The sequence below is a fragment of the Opisthocomus hoazin genome, chromosome 4 (genome assembly GCF_030867145.1).
Source record: "Opisthocomus hoazin isolate bOpiHoa1 chromosome 4, bOpiHoa1.hap1, whole genome shotgun sequence".
Lineage (NCBI taxonomy): Eukaryota > Metazoa > Chordata > Aves > Opisthocomiformes > Opisthocomidae > Opisthocomus > Opisthocomus hoazin.
In genome coordinates this window covers 27,738,568-27,763,799 of record NC_134417.1, presented here as the reverse complement: position 1 = coordinate 27,763,799, position 25,232 = coordinate 27,738,568, and the positions used below count along the sequence as shown (strand labels likewise).

Genomic DNA, 25,232 nt, shown 5'->3' with positions numbered 1-25,232 from the left:
CTGCAAACACCCCCAATCTCTTTTTTACATATACACATACATGCACACACACTCTCACATTGACATTTTACATATCAGATCACATTTTCATTAACCACCTGCATCATTTTCCAATTGATCTGCATATTGCATTACTCCAGGCATCTATTTCCATTCACTTTGTTTCCCACACACAAGGCTTTCCTAATTGAACTGCATAGTTTATGAACTGTGCTAATTGAGCTGCATAACTCCACTGCTGAGTTCTTATATACTGTACCAAGCAGAATATCGAGTGCTGGATTTGTGCCACTGGAGTTACAAGTTCTGCAAGTTGAGCAGTACTTGAACAGCTCTGCTGTATTTTGCAGTTCTTGGATTTCTGTATGTTTTTCCTACTTTGTAATACTCGTATGGGTTGAAATCTGCATTTGGCTTAAGCAAAAGTTTGTTTAAGGACAGCCAGGACAAATGAATTAAACTGTTGATGACAACCCAAGTAACCCTTGTATTCTGTCCCTGGGAGCAGAAGTCAAAAAAACTTACCCTAGGAGAGCAAGGCAGCTACTCCCACACAGGAGAAAAACTGCTGGGCCATGAGTTACTGTTCCAATAGGTGCCCAGGCTCCCAGTTTCTGGTAAAGAGCCAGAAGCCTTTAAAAGGGTCCTAAAAGCAGGAAGGAAAAGTATTGATAAGTAACCAGGAGGACATGCTGTTCTCAGCTGCCATAAATTAAGAGCTCGGCAATCAGTGCATGCCTGCTGCAGAGAGACAGAGGGTCTGGAGCCAAGGCTGGTTCTGCACAGCATCCAGCTGTTTCTCATTCTAATTAAGTCTATAGGCTAACAGTGGTTATTAATATTAAACACCTACCCTCTGAAGCTACTAATAAAACCAGATAATCCGTACCATAGATCCACATTTAAAATTAGTACAGGCATTTATGTTAACTTACAAGAAAGAGAAGCAGTACACACAATACAGTGTTCTCACACCCCTCTTACGCACAGGCTCTCCTCTCAGCTATGGACAGATGCCACAGAAAGAGCCAGTGTTGACAAAACACCAACACTTCTGTTCAGATGCTTAATAAGCTTACCATCGTTAACGCTATACCTCACAGATGAGCACAACGCTTTGAAGAACAAACAAGAGGAACAGTACTTCCACCAGAAACTCAAATTTCAATAATGGCATCAGAGCTCAGTAGTGGCAGTTCTCTGCAGGCTTAAGGAAACCAAGCAGCAGAAAAATAAAAGAGGCAGCACTTCATGGGACAAGTTATTTAAATGAATTAATATCAGCACTAATAGGGCTATGTAAATACCTTCCCAGGACAAGGTTTTGTTTGACAGATTTGTTGAAGAAAGCCTCTGTATAAATAAGGGAGCATGAAACCATGGAAATGTAGGATGGGAAAATCCCCAAGAGATTGTCTGACCTAGCTCTTTATGCTGCAGCAATAGCTGTCAGGTCTAGGTACACCTGATGTTTGTTCTGATCTTGCCTCCTTAAGCAAAGCTTTTCAACACTTCATAATTAGGAATTTACCCAGTAGCCAAGGACTTCTTCCTACTCCATTAAAAACAGAGGACAGCAAACCACTGTTTTGTTACAGTGTTTGATTTCTGTATGATTCTTTGCTTGCTCAAATATCTCCTTTTGGAGCAAACATCTCTTTCAGCTTCTCACCCTACTCAAATGCCCATGTTTTTTTCCATTCTTGTTGAATCTCTTCCGGAATCCTTTGTTCTGGAATGTCTCAGCCCATTTCTATAGGGCACTTGTGCCCTCAGGGAGCAGCTGGTAGCTGCTGATGCCCACAGACAGGGACTGGGCACCAGCAGGGTACCAGGACGCTGGAGCCATCCATCTCTCTGCGCGGGGAGGTGGCACACAGCTGAAGCCTCCCTGCCCCGGCTCCTGGCCACAAAAGCAGCTTTGACTCTCCTGGCGTGGTCAGAAGAACCAGTTTGGTTTACTGTCCTGTGCCAGCCGCAGTGATTAAGTACAAGGCTGCCTGCCAGCAGGTACCCCCCCAGCCAGCCCACTTTATCAGCCCCCCATTTCTTGGCCACCCTCTCCACCTGTCTTCCTCTGCCTTGTGGATGCCTCTCCATGCGCAAAACTCGTATTTCCAGGTAAACTCAGGTTTATACGGTATTACAGATACAGCCATCTAGATATAGCTAGCCTTGCAAGAGTCCCCACCACAGAAGGTCACCAGTACTCCCCCCATATTATCTGTGAGATTTGATCATTTCCCTAATGGTCCCTCTTAGACAGCTGAGCAAACCAGCCCTCCCCCACACCTGCAGCTTTTGTTAGCTTCCCATACCTTTATCTGTCACACCTGGCAGCTCCACACTTGGTGCCCAGTGCTTTCCCATCTCCTGTTCATTTGGCTTAACTTCAAGCCAGGACCTCAGCAAAATTTGCCTCTACATCAGTTTCTTAGTTTTTTTTTTTGTTGTGTTAGTTTGGGTTCTTTGGGTGGTACTGCTATACCTGTTGCCTTTTCCCTGAAGCATTCCCCCCAGGCTGAGAACCTCCTACTCCACAGACACAGCACACAGCCAAGAGCAGGGGCTCCAGGATGAAACAGACTTCCTAGATTTTCAAAATGTATTGCAGAGAAACTATTTTTTCTCTCATAAACTAAAAATTTAAACCGATAGTCTCTGCGACATAAATCAACACCTGATCCTTTGTGTCCAAAATGTGGTTCTCGGTTTTTCCCCAACAGGTCTGAATTTATCAAATAGCGAGGTGCACACGTTGCATTAAAATCAAGTAATAGAAAATTCAGTGTTCACCTTTCAAGCCCAGCTCAGTAGTAAACCGATTCAATTTTGCTATCAATTACATTAGGGAGAAAAAGGAGAAAATAGAAAAAAAAAATCAGATTAACGCATTCTGAGATAAATGGTATTTCAGGTAAGTTTAATCTTACTTTTGAAAGGTGCAAACTCTTCACATACATCTACATGGAGAACTCTGCAGAACACCTGGAAGGCTCAACACCAAAACAGTTACACCATCCTCTAACTGTATTAGGGTGTGGGGGTTTTGTTTTTCCTCAGCAGGACTCACGGGACGAGACAAGAGTTTAGGCTGGGGCCTGAAATTCCCATATCCAGCCTAACTGACTTTAACCATAAAGGTAATTTTCTCCTGATAATCAAGTTAGATTGCCCCTTTAGTCTTCCTCATCAGACTGTAAATGGATGTCCCTCTCTCTTCTTGGAAGGACAAGAATCAAAGAAAGAAAAGATACAGAAAAAGATAGAAACCCATACAAACTAGAGTTAGATACCATGAACTTAGCAGATGTTATTAGGAGGTACCAGATCTTAAGTCAACAGATCCTTGAACTTAAACTATATGAGTAAGTCTCATTCTTTTTCATTATTCTTTGCCCCATTTCACAGAGCCAGAGAATTGCAGCGTGGTTGAGACTGGAAGGCACCTCCAGCTATCATCTAGTCCAACCCCCTGCTCAAAGCGGGGTGAGCCAGAGTAGGCTGGTCAGGGCCACCCCCAGTTGGACTTTGAACATCTCCAAGCGTGGAGAGTGCACAGCCTCTCTGGCCAGCCTGTTCAAACTACCCCACAGTAAAAAAGTTTTTCCTTACATTTAGCTGGAGTTGCGTGTATTTCTGCCTGTGCCCACTGCCTTCTGTCCTGTCGCTGGATACTGCCGAGAGGAGTCCACAAACTTCTGTAGGCACCGGTTCAGCTTTCACACGCATTGTTTTCACACTTTTTCATCCACTACTTTTGAGAATCAGGCTTTAGAACAATATAAGCAGGCACTACAAGAGAAGAGTCATAGCTGTCACAGCTGGACTCAACATCGTTACAACAAGTAAGACGTAAGTGTGATACTGGTATTGTAATACATAGCGACTTACAAGAGAAAAAGGATGGCTATTCTAGAGCTAAAACTGATCGAACAGAACTGCCAGCCTTACCTGGAATTCTTCTGATGCTTAAACAGATCTTCCCCAATTCCACATCCTCATCAATTCTTGCAAAGAGACTCTTTCATACTGGTTACTGTAATAATATTCTGACAATAGAGAGGACAAAAAAGAACAGTGTTTTCTTGTCTAAATAATATACAATATCAGTTCCATTTATCACAACTCATTAGCAGAAAAAAACTGTAAAGCCTTCCTGAATGTCTTCAAATCTCTCTGATGAATTTCATTAGCATTATTTCACCCTAAAAATTATAAAATCTATTTCAAATTTGCAGTCTAATAGTACCCTCACCCCCTCTACATTACGCTCCCAGAAAAGGGCTAATGTCATGCATATATACAGACCAAGGACTTTTTTATTTTAATGGCACGGCAACAAAGAAATTCACTTAATGACAAGTTCTTGGACTAATGTATTATTCATTTTGTTATGTGACAGTAGAACAAAATTGTATCCATAAATATATAATGTTGTACAACACTTTTTAATGTAGTTTACATTTATGAAATAATTGGCTGTCTTTCACCACTTTGTCCCCTCTTTATTCACTTTTTTTTTAAGCGGATGTCATAAAATGCAGTTCGTGACATAGAAGATGCATTCATTCCAGGAACGGAGACAGCAACTGGCCTGCATAGACCTATGAATTTCAACCTCTCTTTCTGAAAACGTTTTCTAGTCTCCAGAAGGACTTTGGAGGTATCTTTACAGTGTTTTCCCACATGTAAATTGCCACTGTACTCCTTTTTCCTTATGATTAACATTATGTATTTCAAAAATATTAACTAATTTGAGGTCAACAAATTGCATCTAATCATCAACATACTTACGTTCATGTATTTAATGACTTAAATAATAAAAATGCCTAAACCTCCTTACTTGGTATCCTAAAGCCAGGCAAGCCATGAGCAGAGAGATGCCTCAGTACAAGCAGTGCCGTCGGCAGCGGGGCTCAGCCCTGCAGGGTCTGAACATGGCTGGCAGAGCTGGGTGCATGCAACACCAGCCACCAACAGTCCCAGGGGAGTCAAGCGGTGAACCAAGCCCCAGACAGACCCAGGGAGTCCAGCCAGGAGCAAAAGGAGACAAGGCCAGAGACAGGACTGGTGACAAGGCTACAGCATAGGTCCAAAGTCCATCCAGGAACAGGGCTGGATGGAAGCTGTAGCGTGCTTGCATGAAGGGTCCATCCAGCAGCCAAGCTGCTAACAGCATCGGCCTGAGTTCAGCCCAGGATGGAGGGACTGAGCTCGAGCTGAACTGTGGTCCCTGGGCAGGTGTGGGTGGAGGTCCCAGGCGAGGTTGTTCAGGGCCATCAAAGCCCATCAGTGCCCTCAGAGCACAAAAAATTTCCAGGTTTCATTACCCATTTGCTCAAATTTTGCCTTCATAAACTGTTGTGAGAAGCATTTGTGGATTATTTTATCCTTTCCAGCCACCCACAAGGTCTGTCCAGTTACTGCTGTTGCATGCTTGAGGTTCACATCCAGTTCTGGGTTAGGCACCACATGGGTTGCTTACACCGGGGGGTTGGGTACTGCATGTGTTACTTTTCTCTAGGCAGTGAGGAGGTGTAGGGAACAAGTCCTCTGCAGTCCTGCTGCCAGCACAGCCCCTCCTGGGGCTCCTTCCAGCTTGCTCCCCTCTCCTCTGGTGCTGCACCAGCCGGGAGACCCAGTTCTGCCTACACGGCTGAGCAGACTCCAGCTAGCAGGCTCTGCACCAACGGGCACCACCTGAGCATCTCAGCCAAAACAGCATACAGCACGTAACGAAACCAATTCCTTCCACAAGTCTGCACGCCACTAAAAATTTTGCAGATCTGCAGGGTTTTGCTCATCGACAACAGATGAGTCTCATGGACATAAAGAGGGAGTTTCACAGTGCCAGACAAATGCTGTTCAACTGCCAAAACCAACACAGAATCATTGCCTGAGCAGCAATTAAACTAGAACAATGCGGATACCCGAGCCTTCCTTTAATCATTCTCTCAACCCTGTGTTAATTAGCTAGGCTGCAGTAACTACAGAAATGATGAGCCTATATGAGAATAAATAGTAAAATGATATTAAAAATTCAGTAAATTACACAACTCTCCTACCAAAATATTTTGAAATATTCATGCCCAAAAGCACATATCCCACAAACGTCCCCGGACTGTTCGTTAGGCTCCGCTGCGTGGCGGATCACTACCAGCCCTCACGGATCCCACTGGATGGTGGCCTCGGGGAGCTGGCGAGGCCCAGCGAGCAGGCGCTGGTGTGGCAGTGGGGATGTCCCCCCAGCGTGTGCAAGGCCCAGCGAGTGGGCACTGGCGTGACGGCAGGGACATCCCCTCAGGGAGCTGGCGAGGCCCAGCAAGCAGGTGCTGGCATGGCGGTGGGGAAGTCCCCTTGGGATCTGCAAGTCCCAGTGAGCAGGCGCTGGTGTGGCGGCGGGGCTGTCCCCCCGGGCTCTGCGAGGTGCCCGGAGCAGAGGCCAGGTTTGTGGGGGGCGCAGAGGCTTCGCCCCTGAGGTGAACTAACGCCCATGGCCTCCTCACGCCACACCCCGCTCCCTGGCTTCTCCCGACGGCCGCTCTGCGGGCCGGAAAGCGATAGTTTTGTGTAGAAGAGGGGTAGCACCGCTGACGTAACCGCCTAGCTCTTAAAAAACACCACAGTTTTACCTCACACCTCGGCCTCCTCGCCCGACGCCAGCCCCCGCGGCTCGGCCCGCGCTGAGGGGCGCCGCCACCCGCCCGCCGGCAGGGGGCGCCCCGGCCCCACCGCAGCCGATAGCGGCGGCCTATGGCGGCGGCGGGAAGGGGCGGTGCGGCCCCCGCGGCCCGGCCCGCTCCACCTCCCTCCTTCCCTCCCGTCCACCCCGCCGCGGGCCGGGCCGGGGGAGCGGCCGAGGTGGCGGCCCTCTCCTCCTTTCTCCGTGGGGTCTTCCTCTGCGGAGAAACCGCCCTCCGGTGGTGGTGGTGGTGGTGGTGGTGGTGGCGGCGGCGGCGCGCCCAGGCGGATCCCCGGAGCAGCAGCAGCCATCGCCAGGTCGGTGCCGGCCCCGCTCGGGTGCCCGTCCTCGCCTCCCCGGGCGTGGAACCGGGGAGCCGCTGCCCTTTCTGAATAACCGTTCCTTCAGCGTTTCTTTCCCCGTGCCCATTTCTCCTCCGGTGACCGGTGCTGTCACGGTTCGGGGTGCGGGCGGGCCCCTGTTCCGCGCCGAAGGCCGGGGAGCCCCCGCCCCGGGGTGCCTCTCCTCGCAAAAGGCGCCTCACTATGTTGGTTTGTTGTTTTTTTTTATTTTAAATAAGCTAAGTTGGAAGTGTTGTGTGAGAACTGGGCTTAGTTTCTGGGTAAAACTTGGTCACACTTTGTCATCAGCGCTGAGGAGGCAGCGTGCGCGCTCGGCAGTGTGGAAAAGCGCGTTTATAAAAGAGCGTGAGACAAAATACGGTGACCGGGTTAATGCTGGGAAGGGTTTGCAGAAGCCCCGAATTACTCCTTAGCTTCGCTCTCCTTTCTCTTTTCCCCAGGAGTAGTTAAATGATGAGCGCCGTACAGCCAAGCGTCCTTTCGGATTTCAAGCTGCTGCTCGGAGAACTGGCAAATCTGCCAGATCCGCCCCTGTGACAGCTTTGCACATGACGAGCGACGTCGCGTTGTTTGGCACCCAGGGACGTGCAGCAGCCAGGACGCGTGGAGGTTGGCAGCAGCTTGGCAGCTGGAGGGGCAGAGAATCTGTGGCAAGTCTCCCGCGTTCCAGGGAAAGCTCACCTTTACTCGTTTCTCTGGTGAAGCTCTTCCTGATGCAGTGGATTTCACTTCTAAACCACTGACTACTTCTGTTTCCACACTTTAATGCCAGAATAAGGGATTAAAATGAGAAAAAGAGTGTCCAAACAGGAGCCTCAAGCTACTGATTCCCTATTACTAAATATCTTACACCATAGCGGTGTTATTTCTAGCTAGACAAACACTAAACCTTTTCAGAGAGGTGTGATGTCAAGGGTCCAAGTTAACTGTTCTGTGAAAACAGCACCTTTACTGTAATTTTTCCAAATGGTAGCAACTGGTATTTGGGCAGTAATCTGAGAAAGAATATGAGGTTACAGGCAAGGAATTGTTATGGGAACATAAATGACCTCTTATTATTATTTTCTTTTTTCATCATTGACAAATACTTAAATACTACAGGAAGAGAAATGTCATAGCAATCTCCTTCCCCTGTTTTCAGGTGGAAAGCATTTTATTCAACAAAAGAAAAGTAAAAGCTTTTTTTTTAAATGTTGAGGAAAAATTCGGTGCAAGACTCCATATGACTGTATACGTGTGGGAAGGGAACCACCTGGATTGGTCTAGCTCAAACACGGTTATTCTTTTGAGTTGGAAACATAGTTATGAAACAGTTCAGTGTCAGAAGACGTAGCTTATTCAATGAGGGGTATATCCTGCGATGGCAGAGCCAGTCCAGGTGTGAAAATAACTGAAGATCAAACACTGACACCACTGCCTTTTGCCTTCCCAGCAACGGTGGGAGGAACACGGGTTTTGTGGCTGATACATTTAGTTGATGGCATCCAGTTGTTCTGGCCGCTGGTGGAATTGCTGGTTGTGGTGATCAGGCTCTTACAGGGACAGGGTGTTTTGGTAGGGATTTAAGAAAAACAGCAATTATTGTAAGATTAGAAATACAGTCACGAGGACTGGCAACACGAACGTTATTCTGCTGCATAAATGGTGAGTAATAGCAACCCGAGAATATCCACATGCTTTAAATGTGTTAAGTGTGTTGTGTGGCAGGAGGCCAAAGCTCAAGTCTTCCGTCATCTGGGAAGTGTAAGTGGCTCGTCTAATTCCTACCACTTTTTAAACTGTTTGGTTTTCTGTAATAGCCGCAGGGTTTTGGAGCAGGGTGTAGCATAGGATCAGGTGGTGGAGTCTGCATTGCCTTGTTTAGTCTTGCTACCGCATAGCTCTTGATCTTACAGGAGATCTTGTGCATGAGTTAGTCGAACTGCAGTTACGGTATTCATACGTGGTTTTAAAATACCGTGTTCAATCTTTTTTTTTTCTTTTTACATCTGACATGTTTTGCTTACTTGAAATGGGCATTTTGGATGAAGCTTAATAAAATGGATAAGGTTTTTGTTACAGCGTTTACAATGGTTGAAAGTTCATGCCTAAAACCTGCGTAAGTACTGTGTATGCTTTGCCGTTTCTCCCTTTTTAGCAGGTGGTAGAACCTTGCTCAGCTGCAGAGTACCAGAATGGGAAAGCTTTCTTGAAACGTTACTCACAACTTCTTTTTTAACTTTAAAAATTATTTTCAGAGATAGCTATGAAGTCTAATAACTTCACCAGTATAAGCTGAATGTATCTAATAGGCTAAGGTCAATTCTCCATGTATGAATATATGTTCTTTTTTTATCATTTTATTGGTTTAGGTCCAGTGATGACAGTTGTCTTGAGAGGCAGCCAGTTTCTGCAGAAGACTCGTTCCAGCATTTAACACCGCAGATACCTGAAGTCTTATGGAGAGAAAAAACAGATTCGTCAATGACTAGCAAAGTGAGTCCTAACTTTACAGTCAACGATGCTCTGTAACAACAGAGTTTGTGAAACTTCTTCAAGATTTAGAAGTAGTTTGGTGCACAATGAAGGTGGCTCCAGGCAGTTACACTGCAGAAAGGCTGGGTTGCCAGCCCTTCTGAGCCCTGTCCCTGTGTGTGTGGAGTGAAGAACATCAACAGTCCCAGCCACAAGCATCAAGTCTTTGGGGATTGTTGTCTGTGAGATTATTTAATAACTTTATTCACTTCTAGAGGAATGCTATTATACCTTACTATTACCTCTTCCTGTTTTCTGAATTTGCTGTGCATCTGAGATGCTCCAAATGGTCTTGGAAATGTTCACCATCTTGTTACTTGTTCTACATCTGGCTTTAAACACTAAGCAGGTGAACCTACTAGTATAGTACTTCTTTTGTTGGGTTTTAAACAGTGCATTTGCTCTGGCTGTTTTCCTTGATAGCTAGTTCATTTAAGACTCCTCTGTATGAGGAATTATTAACCTTCAGAGGACTTAAATTATCATCAGAACGAGTGGGAAATCAGCTGGGTTTTGTCAGCAGGAAGTTTCAAGGAATAGTAATAGATAATTCTGCATTTTTGTTAAAATTTTCTTCAATTTTGTAGTGGTTAATCTTCTAAGTAAATATTGAAATCTCAAATGGGATGGATATTTCAGCAGGAACAAAAAATATCCAGCATTATTATAATTGGCTACAAGAAAATATTTTTAAAGGTCAAACCCAACCCTCCCTTGCTTCACAATTTGAACTGTATTGTACTATTGTGTTCCATTCTGGGGATTTTGGGTGCAGGAGTACTCTACATTTGCCTTCTGCAGGTTTCTTATGCTTGCCATCTTTGCTCTGGAGTATTAAATAACACAAACTGTTTGACACTACGTTGAATCACTAGTTAGTCTGATGGGCTAGCTAGATCAAGAAGACCTGAGAACTATTCCAGAATCTGAGTCATAAGTGACTTCTTTTTCATGACACTATCCTGAAATTAGTTGCATAGAAACCAACATTGTGTTTATAATTTGTGAGTGGAATGTGCAGAATCTGGACTAGTACCATTAAAGAGAGTACTGTTGCTTTATTGGCATAGTGTTGAACATGAAAATCAGAGTTCTGGTCTTCAGTGCAAATACATGGCTTGGTTGACTTTGCTGGCACCTCAGTGTAACTGGCAGTCCCCGTCTAACACAAGCTCAGACTAGAGTGCTGGAGTGATATAAATCTGCAGTGTTGCCTATTTGTCAAGAGCTAATGAATGCAATGGACCATAAAATATTTTTCTTTCTTGGAAGTCCAACTTCTCTTCTGTAAGCAGTAAATTTGAGCAAGCGTTGTATGGTTAATGTCTTTTTCACACTGGCTATGTTTATTTCTTTGAATTTGGCAGGTTCGTTTATGAGATTGGAAAGAACTGTGATACCAAGCGTCCGTCTGGATGCAGAGGTCTTTTCACAGAGGATATTCAACACTGGTAAACAGATTTGCGGATTTGCATGGGGTGAAAATAGAGGCAGAAATGAACTTCTGAAATTGAATCTCAGTCCAGGAATGATGGCTTCTCAGCTGTATACACATGCTTTCAATATCTCCCCAGTAGAGAACAGGAGATTGTGCATAAATGGAACACCATGGATTTGGTATCTTCTGGAAGAATGTGTCGAGAACGCCTGGGAGTATTGGAGCGTTGTCATAGGACTGATTTCCATTGTCTGTTTTCTGTTTGCTGCACTACCGTAAGTTTAAAGTCTTAAGCGGTCCTCAAACATGAGTAATCTTGCCTGAAGGCTTTTTCAAAAGCTGCCTTTTTTTTTTTTCTTATTTTATCTTGGGTATGTTTCTCTATCTGCATAATACAGATATAATATGCCAGAGAAGCATGTTGTTCGTGTTTGCAACAATATTTGGTGGTTGACAAATGAGTTTGATGTACTGTTCTGTTGTACTGACTTGACACTAATCTCTGCCACTTAGAGCAAATGAGAATAAATCACCTCTTCTCTCTTATCTCCTCCACCCTGAGCTGTGTGTGCACGCGCAGGTACACTTGCCGCAGAAGCTGGCTCGGTGTTTATTTAAGCCACATGCTGTGTCACCAGTACAGTTGTGCTGACTCCTGCCAGTGACATTTGGATTGAGAAAAGGTCAGAAGCAGCACATGAGCTAGCACTTTGGTAGTGCTAAATCACTTGCTGTTTGGTTGCTGGCACTGGGTTCCCGTTTCAGATATGTAGGTAGGAGATGACAAAGGAAAAACAGAAATGCTCCCAGCAGGTGAAAATGCCTGAACCGAAATGGGATTGACTCCAAAGTCTGTCCCCATACGGCGGACAGAATTTACTGAAGTAAAAGGGCTATGGAAATCAAGCAAAAAAACCCACTCTTAGTAAGCTGTTGAGCTTTGGAAATATGAGTTGAAAGGGGGCTTTACATTAAAACTGTCATCTTGGTGGCATGGAATTCATCAAGATATGTCTAACAGACTCACGTTTGGCATTGCTTCTTAGTCCCTGTTGTGAATCTGAATAACAGCTCTCGAATTTAGAAGCCTAAGTGTAGTTGTCAGCTCTGTTAGAAGCTTTGTTCATTCTTAGCCCTTCTGTGTTAAATAGCAGTGTTTTTCTTATTTCTGTATTTTAAAGGCTGGTATTTACAGCAGATGAATATAAAATTCTTAGGGCATAGTTCTGGTGTCCAGCAAATGGTGTACCAGTGCAGGCCACAAAAAAGGAGCACACGCAAGCAGTAATGAGGTTGTGATTTGAGCCTTTTGTTACGTTAGAGTAAGACACAGTGAGCTATAGTGATACTGAGTTCCTCTTCAAAAGGTAAGTGAAGTCTTGCTGTGATAGGTGTCTTGTGGTTAGAGTTTTAATCTTTCTTTATTCAGATTTTGAAAAATGTACTTCTGAGCTTATTAAACATTTTTTCACTTACGCTGTTTTACAATTACTTCTGGAATTTGTGCCAGTCAAATTTACATTGCCTGTCAGAATGGAAGAGTGGATCAAGCGCTGTCTTTGGGCTTTCTGCTGTGTTGGATAGCTGGAGATCTTACAAATTTCATAGGCTGCTATTTAACAAATCAACTGCCAATTCAGGTAATCTGTCAATACTCCTACTTTTTGATTTCTTCTTTTCAAGCTGTCTCTTTAAACTTGAGGATAAGTTAATGTTGCACAGTGAAGCACGTACTGGGAAAGAAAATGGGTTTTATATTGTGTTCACTGATCAGCCATCTCTAAAAGAAGTCATAATTTCTGCAGTGTTTACACTGATACTGTTATGTGTTAAAGGAACCATTTCACACTTGCAGTTAACATTTGGAGAGACTTACTGGGTGTTAATCAATGATGGATGAAATGGGGAATTTTCAGTTAAGCTTCAGCTTCAAAATCAGCTTGCAGAGCAAGCAGGGCTGGAAGGAAGTTGCATTGTTTAGCTTGTAATAGATGAAGCTGGTTTGGGGTTACTGCTCTTTAAACTGTCTTTTTCTTTTTTTTTTTTTAGGAAAATGTTTACTAACAAGGGAATACTAGTTCAAAGCTGTTAATCTCTGATTAATTTGAAAATATATTTTCTTTAAGAGAAGGGTTTCTCTGAAAGAAACAGTAGTTGTCAGCAATACATTGATTGTGTCTGAAACTTTTATCTGCTGTTTTTGTGTTTTAATTAAAAAAAGGAGGAGGTATGTGTCAGCCACCTGCAGTTTTCACAAGCTGGAGATGGACCCAAGTGTGGACAGAGTTGTCTTCTCTCTTACAAATTAATGTGTGGCACTAACCATTCCATCTCCCCATGACGAAATGGGGAAGAGAGAATCTCAATTTTGTCTTACTGGGGGAAGAGGCACTGAGTAAGATTAGTAGCTTCCACAGTGCTGGGAAACTACGTGGAGCAGACTTAAGCTTCTGAGCAGGAAGGGTTTGTTGGTCTGCTGAGGTAGGGATTTGTGCTGCACATCCTGGAAAACAATCAGCTATTGCACTTGTGTCCGCGCGTCCCTGCTGCGTAAGGTTTACGCTGTACTCGTCTGCAGCAGTCCGAACTTGTTTTGTGCTGGAAGTGCTTGCGCTACTTTTTGGCAGTGCCTTGGTATTTGTTATTTGCATAATGATTACGAAGCAAAATTTCCATGCAGTTAAGTTAGGGTGTTTTGAACTATTTGTATGCTGAACAAGCAAATATATCTTCTCTTTCAGATTGTCACTGCAATTTTTTATGTTAACATGGATATAATTATGATTTCGCAATTTGTCTACTATAAGCTTAAGAATCGGAAGACGACAAAATGTAAGGTTTTTCAACAAATAAAATGTTCTCCATAATGTGACATGCTCTTTACCTTGATATTTTCTACAGCATTTAAATAAAGTTTTTTCAGAGGGATCAAAAAATAGAGTGAACAAATTGTGGGTGAAGTTCTCCAGCCTGTTGCTTCCAGTTTTCTCATGCTCTTGTGAAAACCCTGCCCTTTCTCTTCTCTGCCTTTCTACCTTTCTGTTTTCTCACCTACTTAATATCTGTAAATATATTCCACGTAGTACCTTCAGTTTATGTAGAAGTACAAAATGCGGTAGTTTTCTGGAATCTGGTTCCATATTTTAATTTATTCCATGGTTTTACTATCTACTTACAGCTACGTAATCATATGTAGAAGTTGAAAGCAAGCATTATTTCTTTGTGGGGTCAGTTAGTTTCCTCCATGTTGATTGAAACCGGACTTTATTTGCTTATAGCATAAAATATCTTGACATCTTCGTGTGTTCTGTTTCAATGCATACAGTTAAAAAATAAATTCAAGGGGAATGAAATTACTTGATTTGTGCTTCATAAAATCCTGGCAGTAGTTGTAGTATTCAGCCTACCAGTGGCCTACTGTTTTGACTGAAATGGAAGACAGAAAGCTCTGTTCACATTGTATCAAATCAAAAACATTAACTCATCAATCTAAAAAAAAAGTATCAAAGAAAATCCATGGTGCAGCAGAGGTAACAAAAAGCTGAAGTAAAACAGATGCCTGCCCAGCAGACTAAATAGGGATAAAGCAGATTCATTCAGTATGGAACTGATAGTAAAGCTGCAACTAGGTCGGCGCTGAAGAGATTTCCTTCCTTCTGTCTACTCTTGAAAACAAACACAGGCGTTTGTGCGTTTTAACTGCCAGTGCCCGTTGCAGCTCAATGGCTTGAGTAGCTGGAGAGGCAGGAGCGGTGCTGCGTTGAAAGCTGTGAAAGGACTTTCCAATGCCGGCATCGGGAGCAGTTACCCCAGACACATCGATCGGTTCTGCATCCCAGAGTGCAGCCCATGGAACTGCACTGCGAAGTCCGTGTCGAGTAGACGACAGGTCTTTAGGGCAGGCTGACTGATGCCAGGCAGCCATTTGTTCCACGCGTAACAGTGACTGCGGGATTATGCCAGCGTCTTGGAGGTACGGAAGGTAACACGGCTGCAGAGTTCTGTAGGGGCGTCTGCCATTTTCAGGTTGTGTTAAGGGTGTCTGCGGAGGCTTGCTAGATGGAGTTAGTGTCTTTGAATATGTGAGTCTCAAAAAGGCTCAATATCTAGCTAACCACGGACATAAACACTGGTCCAGCAGAGCACTTAGATTACGTATTTATCTTAAAGATATTTTTGTTAATTTAAATTTCAAATCTTGCTTTTGCAGTTTTTAATCAAGGTGTGTTGAAAGAAACTGTTACATTCCATTCTATGTAGCAGTTTTCTGTTTACCAGCTGTTATTTAATAGTAAACTATTAGGAGCTAATATAAGAGATGAACCAAGCGTGAAAATTTTCTCTCTTGGTAGCAATGCCTGTTTAAGGAGTTCCCTCCTGTTACTGCACTGCTACCCCCAGTTCTTGCACAAAGATGCAGCGCAACTATGATAGCGAGCAGGGGTGGGCACAGAGCCCAGAAGAAATAGGTGGACCTAGATTGCTGCCAAGAAAAAGACATGTGAAATTGTACCTCTGTATTTATGTATTTACATTGCAAACAAAAAGTCACCTCACATCAACAGCAGATGTTATTTTTCAGCTGATTTGTTTGTGTGTCATTCTAGGCAGCAAAAGCCTGAAGAATTTCTGCATAACCTGGATCCTGGTGTGTATAGCACTGTGTGCTGACTTATCCTGCCAGCTGTTACTGAGAAACCGAGACCAGAGCACAGTAATCGAAAGAAGTAAAGTAAGTTCTTACCTGCTTCCATTCCAAAAAAATCCCACCCAAAAGTGTCTTGAAAAGATCGTGTACTCTGAGCTGTAAAGAAATTTGGGTGATGTTTTTAACAATGGTTTAGAAATCATAAATGTGGCACTATATGGATGTTTTAACTATGGATCGCACATCCAAAAATAAAGTAGTTACAAAATTGCTTCTTTTAGCAGCTTCCTGTGTTTCGGGCTTATTCTGTCCCTTGGGTCGTTAGGATGTGCCGCTCTGCGAAATAACGTGTGTACCTGTTGTCTTTCTGCTTGTGTCAGATACTGCAGGCATCCATGTAGAGACTGCAGTCACAAGTAAAATCAATAAAAGTGGAAAATTACAATTGTACCTGCTGCTACTAACATATCAGCAGGAAAGTTCATGGGCTATTCTAGCAATTTTATGGCCTTCATACTAATGCCAGTAAAATAATTGTAATCCAGCGACATTGCCCAGCAGGGAAGCAGCTTATTTTCAAAACACAGCTAGAGTGAGAAAACTAACAACTCTTAAACTGTGAAAAATGAGCATTTTGCTTTCTCCAGACAGGATGATTCATTTTTTTAGTGGCTCTAGCTACAGTTCTTCGTTTGGGCTTGAATTATTGTGACCAGGCTTTTTTAGCAGGAGGACTGGATTGATATTAGTGTTGTATCCTAAAGCCCAGCACTAGTTTTGATCTCAGTCATGGCTATGACGCAGCAGTGTGCATTGTTGTGAGATAAAGATTAAACCCTTTCTAGCCCTCTTTGGTCATTTGAAGAGCAGCACTGAACTGCTTTGAAAGACGTTCTGTCCAGAAAATCAGACAGTGGACTCTCGGTTTAATCCTCTGAAACGCCTGATAACATTCTTGCTGAAATACACCTACCTTTCTTTTTCAGAACTCTCTTGATATGATTGAAATGTCAGGCTTTGTTTGTGGCTATATATCCTGTGTGTTTTACTTGGGAAGTAGATTTCCTCAGCTGTATAAAAATGTAAGTAGGTTTTTGGCTAAATACACTTGTGTATTTTACAAAATAATCTGTTGCTTTAGATGCTGGATTCTCCCTAATAGCGAGCCCTCTTGAACTCGAAAGCCTACTTTGCTTATGAGGCTGCCTACAGTGGTGAAGAAAAAAAAATGGGGCTTTTTTCAGTGGAGGATGGTGAGAATTTTAAGAAAATGATGGTCTTTGATTGATGGGAGAGGACTGATTGGCCAGGGAAGAGGAATTGAAGTATTTACAGTTGAATTTGTCAGATATGAGCAAGAAACATGCTTTCTGTGATAGTTATCTTGAGCAAGCAATATCTCCCCTTTTCTTCCTCCAAACTATTCTAGCTTAAGTAGCCAACTATGGGATCGAAAGTTAGAATTACAGGAAAATTAGCTGAGCTTTAGCCCATTTTCACAAAGATGCCATTACTGACTCCCCCACCCCCCCAGCCTCTTCGCTGTTGGTATGTTAAAAAAAGGAAAAAAAAACAAAACCCAAAACAGAAGCCACAACAAAGGAGCTGAAGGTTTCACACTGTCAATTGTACACAGGCATTTTAATTGATTATGGAAATAATTAGTTGATTTCCAAGCCTATTTGTATTGCCCCTCTACCTCTTCCTTCACAGCTGGAATACCACAGTGTTCTCAAAAAGGGCACTTAGATGCAGCTCCGCTTAATGCAATTTTTGTCTAAGAACTGTAACAGTTTCTGTAGTTTTCAGCAACATGTGCTGAAGGTACTAAGCTCGGAGGATTCAGAGCCCAGGGAAAGATGGACAAGAATGACTGAAAGTTTTTGGATGTGTTATAAGGTACAAAATGCCTAAGTTATCTATAGCTGGCTGCCGTGATACTGGTTTTAACAGGTCTTTGTGTTTGTAAAACTTCTCTGTGTTTAGTTCCGAAGAAGATCAACAGAAGGCACCTCTTACCTGCTGTTCGCATTAGCCATGATGGGAAACTGCACCTATGGGCTGAGCCTTGTTTTAAAGATGCCAGCTACCAAATCCTTCCGGGCCCTCTACTTTTTACACCATCTTCCGTGGCTCATTGGGAGCTTTGGAGTTTTGTTTCTGGACATTTTTGTATCCTTTTCTTGTTACAGCTAGAATTTCTCAGAATACGCTCGTTAATAACTACATCACAAATTAAATGGATTTTTTTTAAACCAGAATTTTTTCTGTGATTCTAACCTGACCTTAAAATCGTCTTTCTGAACAATAATTTGTGTGCTTTTTATAATAATATTTCTTCATAAGAATGACAAGTTTATAGAAAATATCTACATTAAAGCTATATTGCATGGCTTAATTTATATCTTGCAGCCAATAAGTAGTATACTGAAAGTTGGGGGGGATCAGTGTTGCTCATTGTGCTGTTTTTCTTACCTTTGCTGTCTGATAAATGTAAAAAAAACCCTAAACAAACAAACCAAAGCAAATCCCAAACCTGATTGTTTTTAAAAGCAAATAGAGAATTACAGCTTTGAGAATTTGGTAAATTTGTAAGTGTTACTGCAGGATTGCGTTAACGTCAGAGACAAACAATGAGGTTTTGGCAAACTTAGTTTCAGAAAATAGCGCTTAACAAAGGAATGCTGCCGCTGCCCTTTAACTGCATAATTCGGGGCAAAATCAGATGCATTGAGACACCGAGTGCCTCTGAAAACCACCAGCTCTGCTCACGGAGTCATGCTAAGGGCTGGCCAGCCACACAGTTATCGAGATTCATATGCCAGTTGCTTGAGAGTCCTGAGCCAGCTAAAAGCACTGTGATTTTTCCTTCTTCTGTTCAGGGGACGTACATAAGATGCCCACTGTATATTAGTTATTGTTAGTTGTGCTCTTTCTGGATTGGGCATTAGCATTTTGTGATCAAGAAACTAAAAGCAAAATGTTTAGAGTAATATTGTACTTTTGCTTGAAAAGCCTAGTGAACAATATTGTGGTGGTATTTGGTCTTACTGTTCGCTGTAGGTTTGTAGTCACCTGTCTTGTTGTTATAGCTTGTATTTTCACTTAGAAGAGTATAAAGAGGAGATTTTCTGGAAGTAAGAATTTTAGATTTGTGTCTGAAAACATCTTGGTGCTTAGCTCCATGAACTCAAACTGTAAAACAGGATAAAATGAAGAGTGATTTCAGGACCATGCTGAAGCATATTGTGTTAATCCGTTCCATATTAAGAGGAAGTTCTTTACCAGATTTACCTGGACCAGTTCCAGGAGTTATGATTCCCAGGCATCAGTCTTGTCTTTCTGATTAAAGTAATTTCATAAGCCGCTGCAATTAGAGCAGCGATGGCACAGCCGGCCCCGGCCTTTGGGCGGACCGTTACATCAGACTGTCCTTTGGAGCAGCCGGCTGTGTCTTTTGCGTCTCCAGCCGTGGCGACTGAAGCGAGCAGTTGAGTAAAACGTTCTGCATCGTGGGAACACAATACTCCGCTGCAGTGGCGAGGCTAAACTGCGGCCCGTTCTGAAGCGAGTTGTAGTTTTCTCTTTTATGAGACACTGCAGTTTCTTTTGCGTGAGCAGATTGTAGGGGTGTTGCTGGCCCATGCAGCTGGTCTGAGCGCTCAGGCCTTTTTTTCCATGAACCAAGTAGTGACTTTCTTCCACCCCTAGCTGGAAACGTAAACCAGCCAGTATTTATTTACCCAAAACCCCCTAGAACTTGATCCTGATGACCCTTACAGTACCTTATGTGCATATTTGCAGATGTCTTCCTATGATGTGCTCTGAAAAGGAACTTTTATATTGGCCACAAACCTCCCCCCGCTTGCAGCCCTGCCCCGGGATTGCAGTGCCAGTGTGCACATGACATTCATTTCTGGGTTCTGTCTTGATTGGAGCCTGAATCCAATCTTGCTAATAGTCCTCCAGTTCAAATTATATTGAAAACAGATGCTTGCAAATCAGGTTGAGGGGCTTAGAGGAATCTAGTCAAGTATGTAGCAGTTGGTTGAAAATGTATGAAGTATTTGTAATCAAGAGAAAACAAAAGCAGACCTCCTGCTCTGAGAAGCCCTGAAGGTATGGAAGTCAGTGCTTTTACAGAGAGCTTCATTATTGTCTCTTGCCAAGCAAGAAAATCAAAACTCTAGCAAGCTGGTATGTCATGTTAGACCAGAAAACGAAGAACAGGATCGCCTTGGTTTTGAAAAACAGAGGAATTAAACCAACAAGTCATAGTTTCTAAGAGGGAAGCGTTTCGTAATTGATCATTTGTGTAACAGACGGTCTCTGTTTTGAGGAGTAGCTGCAGAAACTGCTTTATTCTAGTAGACTTTATTCCTGATAGTGTCCAGAGTTTCATTAGGTGGAAAATAAACTCCCATTTCTCAAGGTCCGAGCAAGGATGAAGAGTTCACTTACTGTCTGCTGCAGTGTGCTTTTGCTTCCATCTGACACGGCCGGCGTTGACTATTTTTAGAAACAAATGGGCTCCTGATCATGGCTGGAGCAGCAGCTCCAGTGTTACTTAGTGTGGGATTAGACTGGAGTTGTTTCAGCTCATTTTAACAGGATAACACGGTCATCGTGTTTCCTTGGTGTCTACAGCGAAAGTTAGTTGTTTGCACAATAAACCAGTCATTTTTGATAAATAATGGAAGTGTCCAATTGTTTGTAGAGTATGAATTGTCCTCCTTTTCATTTTAAGAGGAGTATCATGGCATTACACATTTGAATTATAAATTGGACGTGATTTTCTTTTGCAGTAGATGTTTCCTTCCAGCTGCAGCTTTGCAGGGGGAGGTGGTTGGAGTTTCTCAAGAACCCACAGAGCCCAGGGTTCAGATGGCCCTTGTCAGTCGGAGACACTAAGCCCAGATTTGTCTGCCGCAGGGTTCTGCAGAGGACCTTATTAGAGCTTTATGTGCATGATGACTTAGTGTTTCACTTGTACACGAGGATGCAAATACTATGTATTTTTAAATCAGTTGATGACTAGACTGCCCTTAGATTTTTAGCAGCAGCCATCGCAAAGTTTCTAAGAGACTGAATCTAGTGCAAGTTTTTCCAGAAAACTTTGTCCTTTTCTGTAAGTCTGCTACCCTCTTTCACCCTGCTCCCACCAAAACCAAACAACTCTGCTTTGTATCTAGTTCAGACCTAGCCCTTTACCAAGATGTTTGCCCCTTTTTTTTTTTATTTTTGCTTGACATCACCCTATTGTCAGAGAGCTGTGTTCAAATCTTCCACATGTACTTCTTTTCATTAAGTGTAGCCAGGTTGTTCCTAGATAGCCAAAGTATATTCAGCAAGAGCCCAGCTGTTGTACACAGGCTCTTCGCTTACACCTTTTGTGATTTGCAGTGCCACCATTTGGAATCCATTATATACTTCTACAAAACATCACGCTTTGTCATTTAATTACACTGTGCAGAAAAGAAAAGTCTGACCTGACAATTCAGCCAGGAGAGTTTCCCAGACAAACATGCGACTTCTCCACGTTCCTGTAAATACCCGCTTTTGTCTCCAAACAGTTTCATTTTTTGGATTGTCATTAAAATGTTTAATTTAATGAAACAAATTTGATACGGTGGCTCAGTGGCTGTGATGAACTTTTCTCTGAGAAGTCAGTCTCCTCCACCTTGGGCTGTCTACATGCTTAGTTCTTAAAGTTTCCCCCAGAAAATCAGACTTTTGAGCAGCAAGTTAGTTTTCTGTATGAAGTAGTCTTGGCAGTTTGGTGTTTATTTTAAAAATATGAGCAGCTGAGTACATATGCTACAAAAACATAGTCTGGAAATACTGTTTGATAAGCTCCACATAACTTGTGTTTATAATTTATTCCTCCTTAAAGGCTCCGTTGCTGTTGCCAGCTTGGTGGCTAAGAGTGATAATGCACAGCACTACAGCCCAGGCTTGTCCCAGGCCCGCGGTACGATTTCAGCAAACTTGGTTCCCGGTTCACAGTGTCTTTTTCCACCAGTGCAACTATTAAGACTTGGGGAGGTGCTCAGCTGCAAGTACAGTAAGGCCTATAAAAAAGAAAAAGGTAGGAAACTGAAGTGGTAGCTATATATGCTATAAAACTAATTTGCTAAGCTCGAAGAAGAAAGCATTCCCCACATAATACTATAGAAAGACTAAAAAGAGTGCTGACCTGCTGTCTCTGAAGGAAATCCTGTCTAGCCTTTAGCTGGGGGGCCTCAGAGATGGGATGCTGGAAAGCTATGGGAAGGTGGGATAATTCTTGGGGCTCTGCCTAGGATGCAGAGAATTTCCTCTCCATTCATCCAAGCCTCCCAGAAAGCTGTTTTTTTTTTTTTTTTCCCCTCTCCTTATTTTTATAAATAATTACATGCATTAGCCTCAAACTTCTAACAGCCATTGTCTGCCAGCCAAGTTATTTTAACTGGTCGAAAGTGTTCCTGGTAGAATTCTCTATGTCAGATTTCCTCCTAGAAAAACTATTTCATTTTTTAAATGGGATTTTACGTGCAACAGTAGTGGTGATCCAGGCTCTGTGAAAGCTGAATGTGTATAAGGATACATTGGAATTTGTACAAGGTACACGGGTATACATACTCCACCACATGCCTGTAAACCTGCTTTCTTGCAGATCCTGGCTTTGGAGGCTCCCTGCTTGACCTCCTCTGCCGTGCTTGCTTCCACCCACCTAACGTCCTTCCTTCTCCAAACTTGCTTCATCAAAGCTGGATAGCAAGCAGTGCTGGGTTTAGCACAGCCTGCTGCTGAAATCACGCCGTCTGTCAGAAAAAGGAAATAAAATAGTGCCCACAGTGGGTGAAAATAGAAGGAGCTATAAACCCTGCGGTGCAGAGAGTGTTGCCGCTGCTGGTGGTTTGCCTGCGTGACGACAGGCGCCCGGTGCCTGCTGCTTTGCATTTCACGTCATTCCATAGAAGTTTGCTGCGACTAGGAAGTCTTTACGCGGTGAGACGCTATGCGTGTTCTTAGAATAAAATAGAAAAGAGTGCTTGAGGGAAGGGCATAGCCGGGTAGGTTTGTACGATATCTTTATATCTTAAAATGATATCTCTATCAGAAAACAAGGTGTTTTGTATCAAGTTCAGTACTCGAGTATAACCTCAAGTATAACCTCAGCTCTCTAGCAAAAATTTGGGAGAGTGAGAAGTCCCTCCTGTCCATTCTAGATGCACACCCCTGATTATTTTTTTTTAAAGGCTATCTATGCTCAGAGTCAATAATTTTGTTCGAGAGCTGGAGCCATCGAGAAGAAGGACAAGTACATACTTGTTAATTCGTTTTAGGTTAATATTTCCAATGGTCTGTTTTACAGTAGAAAGAAACAATTATGCCTAACTGCACAGTTCTGTGTTGAAAGCAGCATTAAATATTGAGTCATAGCATTGTCTGCCCATTGGTGCCTGTAACTATCAAACCGCCTGGAATTTTGCAGGGAATGAGGATTTAGTTTTCTGGTCGGGCCCTGCTGATCTCTGGCTAAGAAAAGCTTTGGCTAACCCCCCCTCCGTAGCAGCACCCACCCTCGGCGCCGTGCAGTGTTCGGACCCCTGAGGCTGCAGCAGCGCAGGGCAACGTGTCGGCTTCCATGTTGTTCCTGGAGGAACCCTGTTCCTGTTCTGCTGCTGACGAATTTCACGCTTAGGACCCTTGCAAGCATGAGGATGAGGTAGTAAAGGATATTTTCCTATGTATTTGAACCACATAACCAAGGGGATCTGAAGTTTTGAGACAGAATTTTTCTGTATGTTCCGTTTCCTAGTGCTGCAGGTAAAATATGATTAAACTTTTTGCCATAAAGAAGTACTGAAAGTGAGCGTTAAGTAGGATTTGGAAAAGGTTATGTGCTAGTGTAGAAAATTCCACAGTCAGGATTAAATAAATGGATAATGCTTAAGCTACAGTACATGAATTAGATACAGCAGGTTTTAAGCTTTCTTTTGTGGACTGTGGTATTCAGAGCCTGTGCCAGAACTAAATGGATGGCTGCTTTTATTCTGTACAGCTAATTTTGGTTTTAATTGAAAGCAAGTACCGCAAATGCTGCCTCCGTATCCTAGTTAATTACTTCCTTACCCCAAAATAACAGGTGACTGTGCAGTTCGTCCTGTATCGTCAGCACAAGGAGAGGCAATCTGGTTCAGTAGCACTGGAAGCGGAACCGTTGCTGGTGAGCGAGGACCCTGCCTAGTGTCCGGCTGGATTCGGCGCCTGGAGTTTGGCTCCTGGATGGCTGTGACAAACAGTTAGGATTGCAGTTGCTTAGGGACCAAATTTATTACTTATTTTTTATTATTTATTTTGTCATTAATTTGTTATTACCTATCTCCAAATGGCATGCCAATAATAAAATATTTAATATTTACCATGTTGTTTCAGGAGAGATACAATTTTTTTTTGCTTATTTCACCCCCCCATCTATTTATTTTTAGATGAACGTGCACATCTGGTTAACAATAGCGTGGCGGGTCTAAAAACCGTGGAGGAGATCACCCCTGTGCCTTGAGCCCACCCTGGAGTTACAGCGCGCTCGCTGCCATTGCCTTGTGTGTAAGATGAGACCTTTTTTATTCCTGCTCAGTTTCGTATGCGTCAGGCGCAGAAACATCCCGTGGTTAAGGAACTGCACTGCGGAGGATCCGTTGCCGATGCAGAAGCAGAATCCGGGTGTAAGTCGGTGGGAGCCTCACGGGCAGCTCGCTGCCGAGTATCACTGTGCATTTTAAGAGTTAAAGCATTTATACATCAATACCTGTGCGTTCCAAGGAATAGAATTACTGTACCTGTCATCCTATACGCCTTAGGATGTTTTTGTGCATCATGCATTTTCTTTGCAAGCTTCTGGTTTAAAGAAGTACCAAAAAAAAAAAAAAAAATTAGAACCTGAGGAGGTTGTACCTTGAAATTGCGACTTTTTGTGTTTGCGACTGTGTTGTGTTTGAAGAAAACTTTAATAAAATTATCTCAAAGAATAGACTTCTTAATATTTCATGGACTATATGTATAGTGATTCACTCTTCAGTAGGTAAGTTTGTGAATAAAAGGGCTGGTTTTTAAAAAGATTAGCATGCGCGTTTTATACGTTCGGGGGCTTATCAAGTTCCTTCCCTTTGATTTCAGGTAACTGTTAGAGGGGCAAGATTTAAATTTTGTTTTTAAATAATAAAAACTAATAATAAATTGATTTTTAAATAATAAACTATTGAGTGCAGTTGACCATATCTAAATAGCTGCCAAAGCACTCAGTAAAAGTGAAGCATTTTTCCCTCTGAACTTTTACAGACCTTCACGTGGCGCTGATAAAGCCAGGTGAGATGAGGCCACGTGGTTTTGGAGGGGTGGGGGGTGATCGCATCCCTGCTGCTGCAGCTGGAAATTTCATTTCAGCCTCTGTCGCAGCAGTAACTTACGTGAGCAACCGAATTCCGTGTTCCTGCGGGGAAGGAGTGGGGTCCCGTCGAGTGGTGGCTGCGTGTCCCTGGTTTCCACAGCGAGCAGAGGGTGTTAGGAGTTCACCTTCTCAGTACATAAATTAAAATGCAA

The 25,232-nt window shown here is 43.0% G+C and overlaps 1 protein-coding gene across 6 annotated transcripts; it reads left to right on the top strand.

Moving 5' to 3' along the window:
• The first annotated feature begins 6,865 nt into the window (after positions 1 to 6,865).
• On the top strand, positions 6,866 to 24,794 carry SLC66A1L (solute carrier family 66 member 1 like). 6 transcript variants are annotated; one of them, XM_075418414.1, is made up of 12 exons: positions 6,897 to 7,002; positions 7,488 to 7,697; positions 9,399 to 9,522; positions 10,929 to 11,012; positions 11,136 to 11,274; positions 12,510 to 12,639; positions 13,741 to 13,831; positions 15,607 to 15,731; positions 16,634 to 16,729; positions 17,634 to 17,819; positions 23,779 to 23,859; positions 24,122 to 24,789. In XM_075418414.1, the coding sequence occupies exons 4-12, from the start codon at positions 10,937 to 10,939 to the stop codon at positions 24,161 to 24,163; spliced, it is 966 nt and encodes a 321-aa protein (XP_075274529.1). In that variant the 5' UTR covers positions 6,897 to 7,002; positions 7,488 to 7,697; positions 9,399 to 9,522; positions 10,929 to 10,936; the 3' UTR covers positions 24,164 to 24,789. The 6 variants fall into 6 exon arrangements, 5 of the variants coding, with proteins under 5 accessions (XP_075274526.1, XP_075274525.1, XP_075274529.1 ...); XR_012763688.1 differs by having other exon boundaries at positions 6,866 to 7,002; positions 10,929 to 11,274; positions 23,779 to 23,934; positions 24,122 to 24,794; XM_075418411.1 differs by having other exon boundaries at positions 6,866 to 7,002; positions 7,488 to 7,656; positions 10,929 to 11,274; positions 24,122 to 24,792.
• Positions 24,795 to 25,232: the final 438 nt, after the last annotated feature.